Source organism: Xenopus tropicalis, chromosome 6 (assembly GCF_000004195.4).
Source record: "Xenopus tropicalis strain Nigerian chromosome 6, UCB_Xtro_10.0, whole genome shotgun sequence".
Taxonomy (NCBI): domain Eukaryota; kingdom Metazoa; phylum Chordata; class Amphibia; order Anura; family Pipidae; genus Xenopus; species Xenopus tropicalis.
The window spans coordinates 91,158,172-91,179,742 of record NC_030682.2 but is presented as its reverse complement, the minus strand read 5'-3'; the positions used below and the strand labels follow the sequence as shown (position 1 = coordinate 91,179,742).

General features: G+C 36.5%; 1 protein-coding gene across 3 annotated transcripts in view; it reads right to left on the bottom strand.

The window, feature by feature from the left end:
* hivep1 (HIVEP zinc finger 1) overlaps positions 1-21,571 on the bottom strand; it is a 137,469-nt gene that overhangs the window by 24,971 nt on the left and 90,927 nt on the right. For all 3 annotated transcript variants that reach the window (XM_002932683.5, XM_012965418.3, XM_012965417.3), the window contains exons 3-4: positions 12,111-12,164; positions 433-6,101 (exon numbers count right to left, since the gene is read on the bottom strand). In XM_002932683.5, coding sequence (XP_002932729.3) covers positions 433-6,101; positions 12,111-12,164 — 5,723 coding nt within the window. The remainder of the gene's footprint in view (positions 1-432; positions 6,102-12,110; positions 12,165-21,571) is intronic.

Genomic DNA, 21,571 nt, shown 5'->3' with positions numbered 1-21,571 from the left:
TCTGTGTGTCTTCACCCTAAACTGCTTAAAATGCTGTTATGAAATGTTACTGGGGACCTTGCCAACCCAAACAGCAAACAACCACATAGTGAGCGTGTTCTCTGCTGTCGTTTTTCATCCATCAAAAAAAGTGTTTGAATCGAATGAGCCACAGGATGGCCCTTTGTTTTTAAAATGGCAGCTTTTGTATTTAGGATTATCCAATGGCACATTATACTAGAAAGTTATATTTTTATAAAAAATAGTTGATTTTATGTTTTTTTTTTATACAGACTTGTTTATGGCTATCGTTTCCATTTAAACTTTCATAGTCTGAATAGAGTTGCCCTTTAAATAGTTTATCTCAAAACTTTTTTTCTTTCAATTAATTTATAGCAATCTTAAATCAAAATCACGTTAACACAATATGGACAGACATTTTATTACCCTTACCTTTCTTGTACTATTTTTCCATTTGCTTGAATACACAAGAATATCCTGCTTTGGATGAGAGGTTTTCACGAAAGTAAAAGTGAATTTCTCAGACTTCTGTTTAGAATTCAGAAGTGAAAGTGCCACTTTGGTAGGTAAACCCATGGGATTGGGATTATTGAAACTGATGCTCCAAGAAGCATAAGCAGAAATCTTTTGGTCATTCTGAGGAAGGTGTATTGGCTTCCGTTTTAAAAGATAACACCAGGTAAAACTTGTTGAGGTCTTGAGGCTTGGAAATGAAAGTCTGTGCATGTCCCCTGCATTAACTACTGATATTGCTGCACCTAGTTTTACTTGGCCTTGAATATGAACCGTCTTTGTAGCAAGAGGTGATCTTCTCTCTTGACAAGTATAAACAGAGTTCAATGCACCAGCCTGAGTATTTACTGTACAATTTTCTGGCAAACTAACCGCAGAGCATGATGACTCTAACAATTTGTTTTTTTCAGGTTCCACAACTTCATCTGATTTATCAAATATATAAATAGATTTTCTAGCAGAATTCAAGACATTTAACTGTATATCCAAGCAGCTGTTTAACTTCCTGTTATTGTCAGGTGCATGAGTGGGTTCCTGATCTAAACTTTCACCTGGATCAGTTGTGCAAAGCTGTCTCACAAGAACTGGTTTCCTTTGCTTAACAAACTCACCAATTTTCATGGTCAAATTAGTTTGATTACTAGAATTAAATGCTGCCCCACTTTCATCTTTAACACGTTTTTGGTGTTTTTCCATGGCAATATCTAAACTATTTGCTGGTGAAAGCATTCTCTTGCTAGAGGCGGAGGTCTCTTGTTGAGTAAGAAGACTAGAAACTGGCATTGCTGATCGAGCTGATTCTTGAACACTGTTTTCATAAGTGTAAGTATTGTGTGCAACTCTAAGAGGTCCACTGGATTCATCAGGGCATTTTGGCATTATTATGCAGTCTTTAGAATTTGGCACAGGCACTGAATTTGCTTCAGAAGTAATTCTGTGTCCATGATCCTGGGTCACTAAAATCTCTGGGAGCAAGTCAGAATATCCACAATATAAAGAATTAGAATAGTTATGAACTGGCACAACCACTGGCTTTGTGTTTAGAAATTTTCCATAACTTTTAGCAGAAGTGTTTTCACTTTGTTGAGATGTGCAAATATTAGATACAACACCTTTAATATCAGATATTGTACTCCAAGATACACTACTATGAACTTCATGGATAATCTCAGTAGCAGTTCTAATGTTTGGTGTAGAAATTTTGCTTTCTTGGCTTTTTTGGATCTTTAGTTGATATTTTGGAGCATAGAAAGTTTTGCTCTCAGTCTCCTTTGAAAGCATGTTTTTCTCCTTTTCTTCTCCTGCTGTACTATTTCGTATACCAGAAATAAAATCCTCATTAAGTAAGGATTTATGAGAGCTACTAAGTGAGCTAGAGCATAATGAATGCTGAATAGGTGGGGCACATGAAAGCTTTGAATTCGGGCTTGGCTCAGTTGCATGCATTTGAGATAGAATGCCTTTTTCAGGTTGATGATTGAGATTTTTTGATTTAACTATAGAAACTGGGCTTTCTTGACCAATACTTAAAGATATTTGTTTTACTAAAGGACCTCTCCTCCTTTCTAAAAGAGGCACATGGCCACTACTTAATATAATTGACTGAAATTTAGAGGTTACTGAATTAGTTGGTGACATTGATCTTGATCGAGACATAGTTCCACAATCAAAAGACTTACTTCTGTATTCAATAACTTCCATTGATGGTTGTGTGCAGCTTATCTGCTCTGATGCAGAACGTCTCATTTCCCTTGGAACACCAAAGGTATTTAGGCTGGTTGGTATTGTAAGAAACTCAGATGATTTAGTCACCCCATCAGTTTTTGCGAAACCATCTGATTTCAAAGGTTCTTCTTTGTCAAAAGAAGCTGAAAAACTTGATGCACGAGATAAGCTGCTTTCACGACTCAAGCTTCTTGAAATAGTAGAATCAAAGCTTGATTCAGCAGATGAGTGTTCTAGATCAGCTAACCGAATTCGTTTCTTTTTTGGAGGAAGTTTTTCTGTTGGTAAATTAGAAAGACTTCCACTGCGCTGAGGCCAACTAAATTTTTCCTGTGTTTCTTGTTCATTTGTTTGGACTTCTGGATCTTTATCTGGTTCTTCGGTAACCAAAATTTCTGGAACCTGAATATTATATTGACGTACTAGACGGGCCTGTGTAACTAATACTGTTTTTTCGGTAGAGACGCATCGATTGCTATCATACACATCAGGCCGGGGAATATCAATGGACCTAGTAGGGGAATTTTGAATTGTGCAAGCAATTTTCTCTTCATGGCTGACAACAGCTGCATTCATGGAAAGGGGTAAACTTTTTTGTGGCTCATGTAATATGGCAGGTGAATTTCTTTCAACAGAGTCTATTTTTTCAAAAGAACTGGGTTTACTCAATGAGTTTGTGTGCTGAATAACAGATATTCCTGTTCCTTGACATTTCACTTCTACTCTTTCTTGGGAAACAACATTTTTATTTTTATCCAATGTAGAAGTTTTTATTTCAGTGCTGGGGTCTGTACTCCTTGCTACCAAATGTATTTGAGGACTCACAGTTGAAACAGAGCATGACTGTGATCCCAAAATTGTAATGGTGGATGAATTCTTTGTACTTCTTGAATTCTTCAGCGCATCCATATTTTCTGGAGCAGTGTTAGAATCAATTTGCTGAGGTTCATCATCATCACCTACACTTTTCATCTTTCTTCTTTTTCTTATCTGCAATGGCTGTTCTAATGTCCCAGTAGAAGCTGCAACTCTATAGTGAAAAATCTGAGGCTGAGATGTGTTCATAGTTGTGCTGTGCTCTGGTTCCCGACCCACTGTCTTACTCTTTGGTCCATGTAACTCTGAACAGTAGAATTTTTTGTGATTTTCAAAATTTTCTAATTTTCTGTATCTGTTTCTACAAGTTTCACATTCAAACATTGTTCCCCTTCCATTATGTGATTTTTTAATCCTATCCACACTGGACCCCTGTACAAAAGATTTACTTCTTGGAAGCAAAACCTCTGATGATACTTTACTTCCAGGATAATTTTCATCCACTGATCTTGCTGGTCCAAGACCAAAATGTTCTGTAGCTGATGAGTCTTCAACAGCAGCCTGTCTTACCAGTGTGCGAGGATGTGCAACTTGCTGAGGAGTGGAAGGCCCTGATACAAATACATCATCACAAAGGGAACTTATTTTTTCATCAAATGAGTGACTTCCTCGAAGAGGATGAGAAGTTGGCATAACTGGTGGAACTGCTGAATAACCTGTTGTGGGCATTGAATTGCTTCTGGTTATTGGCAAACAATCCATGGAAGTAAACTGAGAGGGAACAGAAAGAAAAAAAACTTGCTTTGACTTATCAGTTGGGGTGAATGGGGACTTTGGTATGTCTGAACTTGAGCTAGTGCGCCTGCCAACAGGTTTTAAATCAAACTGAAAGGAGTCTTTAAATATGTAGGACTTTGGAGAGTCTATACTGCCTCTTCTGGAAAGAGAGGTTCGCCTTGGTTTGACGCTATCCAACTGTTTGTCATCAACTACAGCTTCATTGTCTGATATTAATTTGGAAATGCGCTCCTCTAAGGTTTTGGTTCCCAATGGAGGTCTCATTGCACCTGTAATAACTGTTGGTTTTTCAACATATACTTGTTGTACCAAAGGCATTACTGTAGCATTTATTTGTGTAACTGAGTTCAGATTCTTAGAAAAGTCTTTTTCAGATGAAGGAAGAAGTTTTAGGAAAGGAGTTGGTGGGCTCATTGCTTGATCTACACTTTCTGAACGTGAAAAATAGCCAGAGTCTGTACTTCCCAAGCTTCTAGGGCTTAAAAGACATTTAGGTTGTTCTTGGGAATAGTCTGTAGCTTGTTGTCTTTGCAGCTGTGCATGACAAGTTGTACTACTTACTTGTTTGTCATCAATTTCAGTAAATTCACAAGTCTTATAGGAGGACTGTTCCATTTCAGTTAAAGAACAAACTGGCAACACATTCTGATTCTTCTTTTGTGTATTTAGTTCTGGAATTTGTGCTACATAATGTTCACTGGCAGACTCTAAAACTTTGGGGCTATCAGCTCTTAGTGGAGAAGCATTTACTGGGTAAACAACAACTTTGGGTAATTCAGTCAATCTTGCTTCTACACCTTTTCCTTGTAGATAATTTTGTGACACTGATACTTGGCTATTTGAAGGTATGTTGCTTTCTTTTATTTGTGGTACCCTTTCAAAATCATTTGACCTTTTTATACATTCTCTTTCAGGAACATTTTGGTCTTCTTGCCTTTCTTCAGAGATATACTCATCATCACTTTCACCACTTTCATCCACATCTGAATGAATACAAAGTGCTTTTTCTGAATCATGAGAAAGTAGCATCCCACCAGAATCAGTCCGCAGGCCAAGTCCTAGTTTAATTGCATGTGCATGAGATTTTTTGTGCTTGTAAAGGTTACTTTTAGTTTTAAATGAAAATCCACAAGTCACACAAGGGTAGGGGCGTTCGCCAGTATGAGAGCGAATGTGTTTTAGGAGGACACTTGGTTTTGCACAAGCCCTGCTACAATATTCACATATGTATTTGCCTTGTTTTTTAGGCTTTTGATCTTTTAACACAATATTGCACATTTGTTCTCCACCTATAAGTGAAGCTACTTGGGCTAAACTATAGGGAGAATTAACAGATACATTTGAATTATTAGCTGGGGAAGAGGTATTCCCCTGCAGAGAAAGAACCTGAGTTAAAGACGATGATGGGTCAGCTATTGAAGAGTTTAATGCTACATGGTAAACTTGTTGATTTTTGGTAGATTCCAGAGAGCTAGAAAAACCAGAAGAGTGCATATTTTGTAGCCCTGTGTCAGAATTGCATTTTTCATGTTCGGTTCCTAACTGGTCTTGAACATTAGATGAACCCTTAACGGATTGGCTTGTCTGGCTGCTCTGATCACCATGATGATAAACGACATATCTTGCACTAAATTCACTTTGAGAAACAGATGGATTTGAAGTAGTAGTTTCAGGTGCCACCGTATGGCCTTGTTTTTTAGTTTGCGTACTACAAGGTGGCCAAGACTGATTTAAGTTGCTGAGTTCTGGTTCCATAGCTCTCAGTAATACATCAAAAGCAGAATTTGCAGTTGAACACTTCTTAATTTCTAAATTTATATTTGCGCTTTTTGTGCTGCCCAAGTTGGAAGAAATAGTTTGCCTTGATAAGGTTTGTTTGCTATCCATATCATTATCTTCTCTTCTCCCATTGCATAAGTCTGGTGGAACTGAGAGCTTTTTGGCCTGCATTGATGCCCCTGATTTCACAGGCTTGACAGTCAGCTCCAAACGCTCCCCAACTTTGGTTTCTTTGATATCTTTCTTGCGGAGCTGGTCAAGTAAACACTGCTTATCTTTGTAGCCACCAGGTTGCAAGGGATCACAACTAGGAGAAAGAAATGTCTCTATTTCAGGTTTCTGCTTATCTTTACCAACATTCCTCAATGGTGACTTTGGTATTTTCTTCAGATGATTTTCTGTCACTATTTTTTTTCTCTTTACACCTTTAACAACTTCCAAGCAAGATCTGGAACCCGCATCAACAGTGTCTAACAGGGATAAACAATGAAAAAAAACAATTTAGTATTTTATTTTATTGGCAACTGAAAGTGTACAACTTGTGTTTTAAAATTGTATTGTAAGTCACATGGGGCAGATTCTTCAAATACTAAACTGGGAGAATCCTGAAGGATTCCTGCCAGCTCAATACTTTATTAATTTATCAATATGTTCCAGTTAAAAAAACATTCCTGATAAACAAAAAAGAATTTCATGATATGACACATTTATCAAAGGTGATGTGTGCCAATTCATCACAATGCAGCTGCTTTAGAGCTCAATAGCAGCTGTAGGCTCAAAAACCCCACTGCATCATTAATTTCCACTGCAAATGGGAAGCAGGGATTCAAGCAGAAGACTGAGATGATCAAGATAACATGGTTAATGATGCCCTCCCCAGTACTGTAATAGTGGCTAGAATGTAATTTGTACTGATCAGATTATTTCATAAAGTCTGCCAATTTCCAGATAAGTATTACATTCAGATATCTGGATGCAATGTGTAGAAGATGCCATATAGTACCAGGCAACTGGTGGCATATGCAATGAACATCAGCAATGGGGAGAGCATTCCATGCAGTACAGCTGTTAAAATTGAGCTTTATTACAAAGTACAAAAAACGTCATGTTTCGGGCACCATGGTGACCTTTTCTTACATTCAAGAAAGGCCACCAAGGGGGCCGAAACATGTTTCAGATTAAATCAATGCCCTTTTTTCTAAACCTGACCGGTATCTTTAGCTAGATATTGGCTGGATACCCCATATATACTACCATCAGGTATTTACATTGTGGGAACATAGGCAACACTGCACAAAAACAGTAGAACAAAGTTAACAATACATAAAAACAAACATTGTCTAATATGTGTATTTCTATTCTTGCTTATTAAAAATATTTCTGTTTTTCACCCATAATGGCTTGAAAATAAGCAGACTGCATTTACCTCATCACAGTAATGGTTTGAAAAGTCAACACATCTTCAAACTTAAAAGCAAAATAGAATAGTGACATAAATGGGCTACAGAAAACAGTATACATAATTAAAATTATAATGGTTTAATTTGTTTTTTTTTTTCACTAAAGTTCCAGGAAAAATGATACCCCTGCTATGGAAATATAAATAAAAGGAATTTAATATTTTAGGCAAATAAATGTAATCATGTCCTCAAATTAATGACTAGATCATTTATAATTTATATTGTAACCAATTAATATAAATATTTATTTACCTAGCTCTGTAGCTGAATTAAATGTGTGTCCACTTTCTTTAGAAAGACTAAATTAACAAATGATGCATATGATTAAGTTATATAATTCATAAGTACTCCCACTTTGCCTTTCATTTTTTTAATTTAAATGGATATCTCTAATCCATTCCGATAAAAACAAAATTAGTAAGGAAAACAAGAGATGCAGGTATTACAGGGGGGGATACACATTCATTGCAGCAGTTCTGCTTAATAAAACGGAAATCAATATCTATAGGATGTTGTTTGTGGCCCTTTATTATGTACAGCTTTGTTTTATGTGATTTCTCTTTAATACTTCTGCCAGTTTTTCCAGAATCTACAGCAGCGCACCTTAGTGCTGTAAACTCATATTAACAAAACAATTGGGATTTTTCTACTGTCCATAAAAAGTAAAGTATTCATCAAAACAAAATAATTTAAAAAGGCACTGGTATGCATCCAACAGAAGGACAAATGGCTTGCAAAATAACACTATTAACATATGGTATTTATTAAACAACAATTTAATATAGACAAAATGTAACAGTAATTAACAGCAACAACAGAGTAATAAATACCTGGACAGTCCCTGTTCAATACTCCTTCACAAACAGCAATATTGCCTTGGCAAAGTAAAATACAGTACAGTTTTGATTCAGTAATCCTCACTGTTGCCAGTCAGTGTCTCCTCAAGCCCACGCATTATTGCAACACCTACCTCCTTTCTCTGTTATTTGGTCCCCTCCTTTACATGCAGACAAACAGACACTATTTCTTTCTCCTACATAAATGAAGCTAAAGTGATGCATTAAAACAGAACTTTGAGGCAATGGTAGCAGAACTAACCACTTTACATTGCATTCTTCTATACTTTGCATTCTTAAATATAAGCTGGAAAATAAATCTCTTTATAAGTTAATAACTGAATGGAAAAACATTTAGAAAGAACTGCACTGAAACTAATCTTTTTAAAATAAAATGTATTTCTTTTCTTTCCACAGTTAGTGTTTGAGCATAGAAGTGGAATGCTCCTCTTGTTCACTGACTAAGGGAATAACAAGATCAAGTCTGCATTTGTCCAAAGATGTCAAAAAAGTGTATATTCAATAAAAAAGGACTCCCATCTAATGCTGTTGGTGCCTTGATCAAAGCCTGAAAATATTATATATTATAGAGGACTATTTATCATGCTGTGTAAATGACTGTAAGTGAAAATAAATGGAAAAGTTTGCCGTCCGAACACCAGATTTTACGCCGTTATTTTACGTAACTTCCAGCGGAAGAAAAAACTCATAAAAAAATTAAGATTTTTACACAGCGAAGCCTGGCATTGTGTGCTGAATTTTGTCTTTGTTTTTTTACACAGCATAATAAATCTGCCCCTTAGTGCTCTGCTTTATACCTGACATGTGATACAAGCTCTCCTTTACCCCCCCGCCCCTCCCCCAGACCATGTGCTTTAGGCTGGGACTAATATCTAAGCTCATTGGCAAGCAGAAAGACAGACTGCTGGCAAAGTATGAGGAAGGCATAACAGAAACCAAGTTATAAAATAGAAAAATAATATAGGTAATGATATTTTATCAATTCACAACTGTACATTATTTCTTAAGATTAACACATTTCAGTAAGCCTGAGGGCACATGGAGCATTTTTTTTTTTTTTTTTTTGCAGGCGGAGGAGCTAATCCTCAGTAAAACTGCACTGACAAGTACAGCTTCCACCTCTGTTTGGCTACACAAAGAGGAGCTGAGCAGGGATCAGCAGGCATTTTCATGCCAATCGCTGGAGGTGGATGCTGCAGTGCAGTTTTATGGAGGTGCATAAAGGAGCAGATCTGCTTCTCTCAGCCTGCAACAAAAAACGCAGACTTATTTAGAGCAGTGTAGCGAACGCTCCCTGTGCCTGAGTAATTTCACAAAAGTTAATAATAAAGAAGCAGTTATAACTGATGATGTAACAGTATTTTAAAAACCCCCATCTCCAATTAGCCTGAGAGGCAGTAATATCCTTCTTGATTCCAAATAGCGACTGGGCCATTCCATGGATAATATCTGTAACAAAGGCCAACTTTTGCCCTTGCTAAAAAGCCACCAAACCCCTTTTTGAAGCTAATCTAACTTTGCAGCTCTCACTGTAGAACACCTTTTATTGTACTATTAAGAAGGAATCTCCTTTATCATAAACTCATTGGATGCCCTTGTGTCTGCTGGAAGGATCTACTGGTGAATAAAGCATCAGTGAGTCTACTTTACTTCAGCAAAAAAATTCTCAACTTGGCCAGCCTTTCTTTTAAACCATTTCAAACCTTTCAAACCATAGACCAAAACTGTGCTGCATATACCTTCCACTTTTCCGGTGTATTGGGGAAAAACTATCCTTTCCTCCCATAAATCTATACCCCCTTTCAATACTGCTTGCTGATTCATTATCCCCAAGTACCCCTAGGTCCTTCTCTATCAAGGACTTGCTTAACTAAGTCCCATTTAGGTTATAAGTGTTTGCATATTTTTAAATCATATATTTTTAATTCCAGGTGCATAACAATACATTTATCAACACTGAAACTCATCTGCCATATACAGATCCTGCTGCAATGATGCCACATCAAGATCTCATTGGCCTGCATAATTATATGTCTTCGGCAAACACCAATACATTGCTTACAACAGCCAACAGCCCAAGTCTTTAAACAACAAATGGAAACAGATGCCTGCGGCAACCTCTGTAGTCCTTTAAAAAAAATATTTTGAATGTTGCTATTCCATTAAATAACGTAAAGTAATTACTAAAAAAACTGACAAATACAAGGAAAGTAAGTTAACCCAAAAATGCTGCATTGATTCTAGAAAGCAATAAGAAGATGAAGATGAAGATATGACATAATGAACTAATAGAAGTCCTTCACGGACAAACTACCAGACATTTTTCAAATCTGTTTTCTAAAAGAAAGAAGATTTGCTTTACTTTATTGATTTAGTATATGTTAACAGCATGCAAATATTGATTCACAAATATAATTAAAACTATCACTAGATGGGAAATGAACAGCTCTATGAACATCAACAGCAGATGGCATTGATACCAAAGATTTTATTTCTTCTTGGCAAGAGGATACATGTTTGAGTAGCCTTAGAGTGCCAGAACTGGATAGATGTCCAACACCGGTTAATTAATCTGTTCATAAAAATGAAATGCCAAAAGAAAAACTGTAGTAAACCTCTGAGAAATATTGCATCCTGCATGCAATAATGGGTTTCCGTAAGTAAAAATATAATCAATCTTCTCTAAAAAGGGAAGTAATTTATTTTAACATTATGATAAAACAACAAGAGGCATGTTTATTAAAGCACAATGCAACCCCCTGAAATACCAAATCTCCAACTTTTAGGCTTCTTTTGGCATTTCACAATCACTACGTTTTTGCGCTAGAGGTCTTACTTTATATTTCATTCAATAATCAAATGTCTTCACTACATCCACTATTTTGCCCCCAATTATGTCAATAAGTTTGCCTCTAAGACTTAGAGGCATATGTGCTAACATTACCCTGACTCCCTGGATAACGTGACCCAATAGTCACACTGAAGAGTCTCTCTGCCTGCAATTAATGTAATGCAACTCGCAGAAATTTTCAAGTGGATGACAGTGCTACAAGAAAATATTGCTTGATTCATAAACGCATCTGAACTGAGTATAAGTAGGCATATCTTTTATAACACTACATTTATGGGGGTTGCCTAGTCCTTTAAATCCTGTTTTTAATTATGAAAAACCTCAAAATGAAAAATATACGGTCAGGCTGATATGGAGGTAGAAACAATAAGATTTCTACCTCCTTCTGCCAATTCAGCCCTGAAGGTAGATTTCTCAGGCGCCTTCAATGGCGCCCGATCTAAATCTTTAAACCCGCCCATTCGGCGAGTCAACCAATATCCACTGCCTTTTGCGATATTGGTCTCTTCGCCGAGTCACCATACACGCACCAAATATTGTACAAAACGAGGTTTTGTATGATATCATTGGTGCGTGTATGGCCAGTTTTAGGGCAGGGGTACACGTGGACATTAGTCGCCCAGCGGCAAATCTCCGTTGGCATGGGCGACTAATCTCCCCGCAATGCCATCCCACTGGCTAGAATGTAAATCACCGGTGGGATGGCATACGCCCGCAGAAACTGTAAATAAAAATAATTGTGTGGAATTATTGAACTGCTGGGAATCATTTTATTCCCCTATCTGACAGTTCTCAGATTTGCCTAACATATTTATTTTGTTGCTTTCAATATTTTTTCTAGAAGGGAAAAACATGGATGCTATATTTTTATGGTGTATAATTCTGATTCCTTGACTATTGTTTATATTTATATAGCAGCACTTATATTGTAAGCTCTATGGGGCAGGGGCCTCCTTCTCATACTACATGTCACTTAATATATGTGTATTTATTTATTGTATATACTATAACACTTGTCCTCCCTTTGTGTAATTGTGTATTATGTAAGATTTACATTGCTGCGAATCCTTGTAGCCCTTTATAAATAAAGTTATACATACATATATACATATTTACGTGAAAAGATAGTAAAGAGCACATGTGAATAAAGCTGAATTAGAACATAGCATGAAAACAGTTGATAATTAAATATGCATTACTGTATATTTCACTTTGTTTACAGTTCTACAAATATCCAGATACATTGTATCATATAAGCTATAGTGGTTGCTTAACGCAGTTAAAAGGGGGTTACAGTAAAATGAATATTACCTGTCTGAGGCTCTTCTGGAGAAATCAGCTTTTTTTGTGCTTCTTCTATTTTATCTAAAATCAAATCAAATAAATAACATTAGAAAACATGCAGCCACAAAGAAATACATACAAGCAAGGAAACTGAGAATCAGAAAAGAATCTTAACTAACATGCTTACTTCTTTAATTGCAAAAGAAAAAGAAAAAGAAAAGAAATGCCAAATGCATTAATGGTAACAGGGTTTCCAGTTGAAATTACACATGACAAAGTTAATCAAAACAAATACAGTGAAAAGAACCTAGTTAAATTCCCAATCTGATAATGATCCTTTGCCAAGAAAGACAACATGACAACTCCAGAGAGTTGTCGAGATTCCTTCAGATAGTCAATAAGATGCATTTTTTTTTTGCAGGCAACTGACTGGCAGCTCTGTGAATAAATTCTGCTGCATGCCAGACACTTCTAACTCTTCTAATACAACTGCATGCAACGAAGCACCTCAACTACAGTTGTTAGGGAAAAATGACTAAGAGAACTGCTGGATTCAAGTCAGGATTGAGTCACATCACACAAGCATCCAGAAATATAAAGCAGCACAAACGGATCACACCTCCCTGAAAACCATCTGGTGTCTCTGCTGAACAAAAACAAAACTTATAGCTTTGGGAACAGAATTACAGGAAAATGTCCTTAGGTGCCCGAAAAATTTCTTTTCTCTATTGCCCAGAATAATTTTTAGTTTCCATAAACAGACACTGAAAGGGATGTTTTTTATTTTATATTATGATTTTTTTTTTCTCATAGTAGGGACAAAAACCTTAAACTTACTAGTGAACAATACAATGTGCTCAAATGTCACACTGCCCAGCAATGGGCATTGGGCATGTCAAGTTATTGTCCTTCATGAACTAATGTTTTAGATGGCATTGTGATCCCGCCAAATCATGGGAGCTTTGTTTCCAATTCAGTAGTTTATGGAAAGTAGAATGTACCCTTTAGGTATGTTTCGTACGCCTGTACATATTTGAATGTTATATTCTCAGGAATTCATTCTGACTGCGTACATATAAAACCAAACATAACTACCTGCATGGGCACAGAGGACTTAAATTCACTGATTTGCAGTTGTGCTAAATATTCTGTGACACTGGGTATACTTCCTGCAAACAAAATCTGGGGTGCAGTGCGACTATTGTGTCAATATATAAACTCCCCACATCAAACTATCAGACTACTACCTTTGATTTCAACAACGGTCAGTGGATGTGAGTACTCTGTGCCCCTGCTAGTACTCACAACTGGTATTATATTCTAGCAGCCTGAACAGCTGCAATCACAAATAAAAAAAAATACACAAGGCCACTTCTTATATTATACAGGTATCAGACCCCCTATCCGGAAACCCATTATCCAGAAAGCTCCAAATTACAAAAAGCCTGTCTCCCCTAGACATTTTAATCAAGTAATTCAGATTTTGAAAACTGATTTCCTTTTTCTCTGTAAAAATAAAACTGTATGTTTTATTTGATCCCAACTAAGATATAATAAATCCTTATTGGATGTTAAACAATCCTATTGGATTTAATTAATGTTTTATTGGTTTTTCAGTAGACTTAAGGTATGAAGATCCAAATTATAGAAAGACCCCTTATCTGGAATACCCTTGGTCCCGAGCATTCTGGTTAATGGGTCCTATACCTGTACTATGAAACCCATACTCAGCAGTGAGCACATATCAAACTTTAGGTACAGTAGTTATTCACTAGCTCTACCAGTTCAAATACTGAAAACTAATTCTGCAATAACAATATATGTAATAGCATACAATGCAGGAGTATGCCGTAATTCAGATGGTAGAAGGTTTTATAAAATTGTATAATATAATTTCAACATTGCTGACACTCAGAGGAAACAATACTTTGTTGTCGGAGATGAGTGAGCAACTGGGAATAAATTATATGTATAAAATATATAAAGAGATTGACGGAAAGAGATTGATTTTGTATGCGGTTACTACGTTTTACTTAGAATGGTTTTGATCTATATAAGAGCAACATGCAATATATCATAATAGTGTCTGAATTTTTTGCGGCTGCTTAGGGTTATGAACAAACTAATGAAATGCAGAGAAGAACGGTTGCTATTAAGTGACAACAGAAAGTGCCAAAATTTAAATTATTAGTTGTGGCCCATACACATACTGTATGACTGAGAGGTAGAATACAAGACCCCAATGATGACTGGGTCATATCAAAATAGTTCAAACAAACACCATTTTCGTGCTGCTGCCAACCTGTGTACAGCAGGGGGCTGAAATTTTATATTTTTTCCTCCATTTATCTCTCCATAGATGCTCTGTCCATCATATAATATTTGGTTTTATGGGAGGAACTACAACATGTAATCTCACAGTTTTATGTGAAATATATACCCTTGTTTATTATGACATGTACTGTCATCTTCTCAACGTGACCTCTGCCTTGACAAGCCACAGCATAAGAGCACCATGTATGCTAAAGGCTTAATCATTTTGTAGCAGGTTTGTAAAAGAAATCATGACATTTACATACATATATGTGAATTACAATTACATCTTGAACAATGACAATTCTATTTTGCAGAATTTTGCAGTGAATAAGAAGATTTTTGTGGTGTGTACAAAAACCAGTGGGCTGAACATCTATGTTCACTAGGAAAGAGCCCTATAGCCTAGGAAGACCACCAACTGTGTGTGGAAATAACTTCAATACTCAGTGTGACTGATAGCATCAGGCACTAAAATTTTTCTCAAGTGTGGAATGGTATACAAATCTGAATAACTGGGATAAATTAACATTGAGGAAATAAGGAACAGATGTGGTGTTATAGTTAATCTGGCATCACTGAGAAAAAATACCAACCTTTAAAAAGGCAAAAAAAAGGCAAGCTGCCATATCTTTTGTTGTGCAAACAAAAGGAGATTTACAAAGTATGGTCTTACAGTGCAGCATTGTGTGTCCACACCTGGGAAAGGTTGCGGTAAGAATGCTAATATGCAAAGCCTGGGAGGTCACCCTGTATGCTCCCAGATTAGTGCCACAGATATTGTAAGTGGTCATGCTCAGGCTAATCTCATTGCAGGGCTCAGATAGTCACCTAATGTGTTTGTTGATATAAATGATTATGGCAGGCACTTGATACTGTACAGTAGCAAGGCAGGGAAAAGAGCTGAATTTTAAAAAGCCAATCTGAATAAAGCAACCTTATCAAAACCACTGGTTTTCAGTGTTTATGCTTTTGTATGTTTTAGATTAAAACATTTTTGCTGGTGGATTATGTGATTGTGGACAACCATAAACCACAACAATTTCATATATTGGCTAATATATGTTCCAGTAGATCTGTATGATCTTAATTAGAAGACATGTATAATACGAGCATTGAACAAGGTACAATACACAATTATGACAACAGGCATTTGTTGACATATATGCCCCTGGCTATGCTGGCAAGTGATTTAAATCTCAAGGCAGAGAAAGGAAAATGCAATAGTTACAGTCATAAGTGATCTCTATCCATCCATAGACTGACTGCCTGATTGAAATCTGCATAGGATCAGTTGCATTCAGGAAAATCTGACCGGTCACTGCACTACCAGTTCCCTGCACTCAGTGTCCAAAGACCTAGGTGTTCTATAGTCTAGTTCAATGACTGGCTATTACCATGAGTGGACGGCTTTTAGAAGTAAGAGAAAAAAAAGAAATTGTAATTCTGCTACATTCATTCTGCTGAAATTAAATTTTTAAATCATTACCACATAATAAACAATGCCACCAAATTTCACAGCTTCAGAAAGCGAAAATGTAAATGTGCATACATTATATGCATATATCTACGTATATAAGTTAAGCTGGCCATACACACACCGGATACTATCGTACGAAACCTCGTTTCGTACGATATTAGGTGCGTGTATGGCATGTCGGCGAGTCGACCGATATCGCAGGAAGCTGCTGATATCAGACGACTCGCCGATCGGCCAGGTTAGAAAATTTTGATCGGGCGCCATAGAAGGCGCCTGACCAAAATCTGCCGTCAGGCCTGAATCGGCAGAAGGAGGTAGAAATCCTATTGTTTCTACCTCCTTATCTGCTGTTTCAGCCCTGACTGTGTGTGGCGGATCTGACGATGTTTCGTGCGACCATCGTTAGATCGCCACGTGTATGGCCAGCTTAAGTGTGTGTGTGTGTGTGTACACAGCCAACAAGTGTGAAATTACAGAACCTCCATAACTTAAGTCTGCTAAAAATTATTAAGATATTAAATAAACCCAATAGGCTGGTTTTGCCCCCAATAAGGATTAATTATATCTTAGTTGGGATCAAGTACAAGGTTCTGTTTTATTATTACAAAGAAAAAGGAAATCATTTTCAAAAATTAGAATTGTTTGCTTATAATTGAGTCTATGGGAGACGGCCTTTCTGTAATTCAGAACTTTCTGGATAACGGGTTTCAGGATAACAGATCCCATACCTATAGTAACAAGAACATACGGTTGCTAAATCTGTACAGCTGTACTGTGCGCCAAAATGTGACCTAATTAGTGCCTGTATACAGTATATTATTCTTTGCTAGAGCATAGTGTTTGGTTAAAACATCTCCCTGGATCAAGTTATCATCTGCTCTAAAGACAGGCTGTTAAGCCATATCCAACAAAACAGACAGATGCGACTCCAGAGCTTTGTCCTTAAACTGGAGAAAAAACAAGATTTGTCAGAATATGTATGTATATATATTTATATCTGAAACTAAGCTGTGGAGACTTTGTATAAATAGCATTAACATTCAGACGTACGCAAGATACATACTCTAGCAACATTAAAACTTGACACAGAGGGACCCATTCATTAAAGCAGTTTAGAACTTTTCATACTGTTAATGAAAATATAGTTAAAATAGTACGACTTTTTTGTGATAGGTTTGTTATTCCACAAAAAAGTCGTACTTTTCATACTTTGTGCAACAACAACAAGAATTTTGTTATTCATTCACGCTTTGGTATCCTGACTATCTTTTGGCCAGGTTGGAGCTGCAGAGTGCCATTGAGTCCATGGGAGGCTTCCAAAATCATGCATTTAAGTTTCAAAGTCAGAAAGGTTTTCGCGGATCGGATACAAAAATTTTGTAACTTTCGGATCGTAACCACAATAATTTCGTAGTCCAAGAAACGAATCCTTATGACATTTTCGAACATCAGAAATTATCGTGGTTATTTTTTCCAATCGTACTTTTACCAATCTGAAATTTGTACTTTAATTCCCGATTCAAATTTTAAGGGTTAAAAGTCACAGAAAAAAAGTCACAACTTTTTCAAGATTTACTGTGCAACAAAACAACAATTCGCTAGCTAAAGGTTGCAGAGATCGTGTAGAAGTCAGTGGCAGATGTCCCTTCCCTCTCATTGAAAGATCCTGCTTTTGCCTTAAAACTTTAAAGGTGAAACATTTGAGTTTTCGGCAACTTTCCTAAATGGACTTTCTCAGTTCAGTTTTTTTTGTATATGTCAGTGAAAATGAGTTTAGTCGAGTTTTAAAAAATACGAGAAATGTTAGAGTTTTAGTAAATGTGCCCCTAAATGTATCAAAGTCCATTTACGAAAAAGGCTTAAAAAACAATAAAAAGAAGTTGCATGAAACCAAAGACAAAAGTTTTTGTCCTTAAGGGCCGTGACAACCCTAAAATGGCTGCTGAAGTACCAAGGAGAGACAACAGAGTTTCTCTTAACTGCAGTTAGTAATGGCACCAATTATTTGTTCCGTTGACCAATCAAATAATTAAGCATTAATGTGCTTGCCAAATTCACCATTTACTGATACCAGAACAGGGTTAATCCCAATAACCTAAGAGTAAATAATGTGATATCAATGGGGTTACACAGCACTAAACAAGGATTTATATACAGAGAAACTACTCATTCAGATAATAAGCACTCAGTTAACTTGTTCAGCAAGGTTATTAATTAGTAATGAACAGGCCATTAAGATTTAAAATTCCCAATGTAGCACCCAATATGGGAAAATCTATTTATTCAATGACGGTAATGCTTCCCTGCACTGCTTAGTCCTGCTTACTTCCACCCAGCAGAGACAAATGGAATTAATTACTTTTAGATATTTATATTTCAAATGTGTGAATTCCTTTTCTTTTTAGGGCTTAGTTATAACATTATATAATACAACAGCTTCCATACATCTTACAAAATCTGTTATAAATCCATTTTACAGATAAAATGACCTATGTGCCACAGATCGTAGATTCTACGTTCAGCTGCACTTTTGGGTCTGGGAGCGGAGGAATGGCTTTTAAAGCCAGGGGCCCCAGCAGACACATGCCAACTATGTGTCTGCTGTTGCCTTCACTTCCTAACGCCACCCCCAGCGCGACCAAGTGAAAAAAAGCAGCATTGATTTTGGTGGCTTCAATAAATTCCAGTAATTTTTTTTTTTGCATTCAGCATTGTTTTTGTTACTTGCTTTTTTGGAAATTTTGTCTGCTATAAATACATTTGGGTGCCACTACACACCACATAGTCTATGCATATTGGGCATCAAACCATTCCGTAGACCCCTGGCGTTTATATTTAGATGTTTTAAAAGAGAAGGAAAGGCTAAAATGTTCAAAAAACGCCTGACACTTGAAATGAGAAATTCTGCTGGGATTAAACAGAAGCAAACTTTTATTTTATTATGCCAAAGTAAGATACTCTCAGTTAAAAAAAAAAACAAACAGTACAAGGCACTGGTTCCCAAACGTTGGGGTGCCATTAAGTATGGCCCAGAGTAATGGATCAAGGGGCTCAGCCTGAAGGCACATTATAATCAGATTTCCAGATTTGAGCTAATGCCCCTTTGCAGTACCCTTAGAAAAGGATAAGGCACATGGAATTATATTGTGGATGATGAAATTTTCACCTGGAGGAGGGGTGAGCCCCAGAAAACATGTGTACTTCTCTGCCATAAATAAAAAAATGTAGGGCGGTAGGCCTGTTGTGTTGAGTAGCGAGGCATGTGGATGCACTAGTAACTAGGTTTATTGGTGGTGTGGACAAGGTGTTTATGTTGTAGTTTGAAAACTTCTGTATTGTAGCAGGAACAAATATACTTGCATAGTAAATTGCCTTTTCCCCATAAAAATGCTCCATACTTTAAACGTATTAATACTTAATACTGTGGTATTACACAGCTGAGATGTATGTGCTCATTTCAAAATGCTGCATTAATAGCACAGCTTGCTAACAACTTTAGAAACGAAGCACTTTACACAAGAACAGATTTCTAAATAAATCACCGGCATGTTACAGTATCCAACACCAAAAAATCTCATTATTACCCCAAAAGTGCTCCATCCACATACTGCACGCAGGAAATGCATAATTTTCTTTCCTTTCAGCCATGCATACATATAAAGCACACCTCTGGTCTCTAATAGCTGGGGAAGACAGGAGGAAGTATTTCATGCAGACACATCCAGCACATAAAGAAGGACACACGGCGATTATGCACAAGAAAACCAATCCTATTTAAACATCACAAGTCTCAATGAGTCTGTCAGAATGTGTGGATGTTTTATAGATTATATGTTTCATTCACAAGGAAATCGATATTATAGTTTAAAATAAAGACACTTAACACATTACAGCAATGTCGCTAACAATACATGATTGGTAGTCCTTTATTACTTACTCAAGCAATAATAATCTGAGGCATGAGCTCTGATTATTTATTATAAGATGTTGTAAATGAAAACTCCTAGCTTCCTACTAAGGCTTCTGGGAAATATAGTGTTAAAACGTACAGTGGGTGTTTGTTTGCAAAAATATTAAGCTAAGTAGCAAGTTTTAAAATTATTTTATGTATTTTCCTTTTTTGTTTTATGTCACCACCACCCTGATGCAGGTGTCACCCAGACAATAGTACATTTGAATACCTAATAAAGCTGCGACTTAATAACTTAATAGTCTTGTTACTCCTGTCAGGCCAATTTACTTTTGTAGAAAGATATAAAATAAATATGCAGATGTGGTTAGGCAGCAGCATCAAGAACTGTGATCTCTACTGTACAGGGCAAAAAACAAAATCACAATAAGTATGCAAGATAGCAATAGGTTTTATATAGCTTGCCCATTCAAACACTACATGAAAATTACTTTTCAAAATGATAATCATTTAAACCTAGAATGATTGGTGGCATAAATGACAGATCATAGTAAAAAGTGGAAATTTGAAAATGTCTATAGTGCTTTTTGATATTTTTTACATTGCCCCTATGCAAGCAGGAAAAATGAAGGTTTAAAAGGCAGCTATTCTGATCACCATTTTAAAGATTTCTGAAGTGATTAGCAATTAGAAGGCATATAATATACACACAGTATAAATACAGTAAAAATTGTCGAATGAATGATATTACCACTTTTTTTTAGTTTTTTTTTTTTAGTTATAAATCATTTTAAACAACCTGATAAATAGGCTTAGTATGTGTAGTGGCATGGATAAAAAAATAACTACTGTAATCTGGCAAGGTAATAAAACCGTTGCACAAAGAACAACATAGAAAGTTGCTACATGTATTAAAATGTGTGTGAAGAGGGAAATAAAGTGTATACTACAGAGGATAAACAAGGCTCTTCCGATACACCTACAGTATGTAACAGGAACACCCAGCATATGCTTCTTCATTTTGTATTTGAAATTCATGCCCAGTTGCACACTGCCTGCCTGAAGATGAGGGGGCGTCAAAGGCTGCGTGGGAGAAAGCCACAGCAAGCTGCCACATACAGTACTCTCTCTTGCACAGTATCTATAGCCTACATTTGTAAATGAACAATTAGAATTATTAGGGAAACTAGTGGGTCTCAGGCCACAGTAAGATATATGAATGTTTTGCTATCATTTTAAACATCTTATTTTAATTAACATAGCTTGTTATTCTTGAAATTGTGAGACCAAATACAATGATCCTTAATACACAAAAAGTAAACAAATGTGTGGGGGGTGGTACATACAAATGCATCCATTCATATTTAAAAATCACAAAGCACCCATTATACATTTAAATATGTTTATAATATATTTACAGATATAATTTGCAGAGGCTTACTTTGTGCCAGTTGCCCTCTCCTATGGATGGCTCCCTGAAGCCTATGTTGAATTACAAATAAAGCAACTACAGGCTGAACAGGGGATTATGGGATTTGTAGTTCAGTAACAGCTGGAGGCTGGCAAGGTGGATACCCATGCCTGATACAGAATATAAGTTATGAAACTGCATTGTTTTGTTTCAGTACTTCCAACAGGATCAGAAATCCTTAGGGCATTAGTAGGAATATTCCATTCTTTCAGCAGGGAGCCTTCCACTCCAATAACAGATTATGAAATAAAATTGTTCATAAAATATGAATATGCCTTCTCTCCTAGGTATACATCATAATAAGACATGCATAT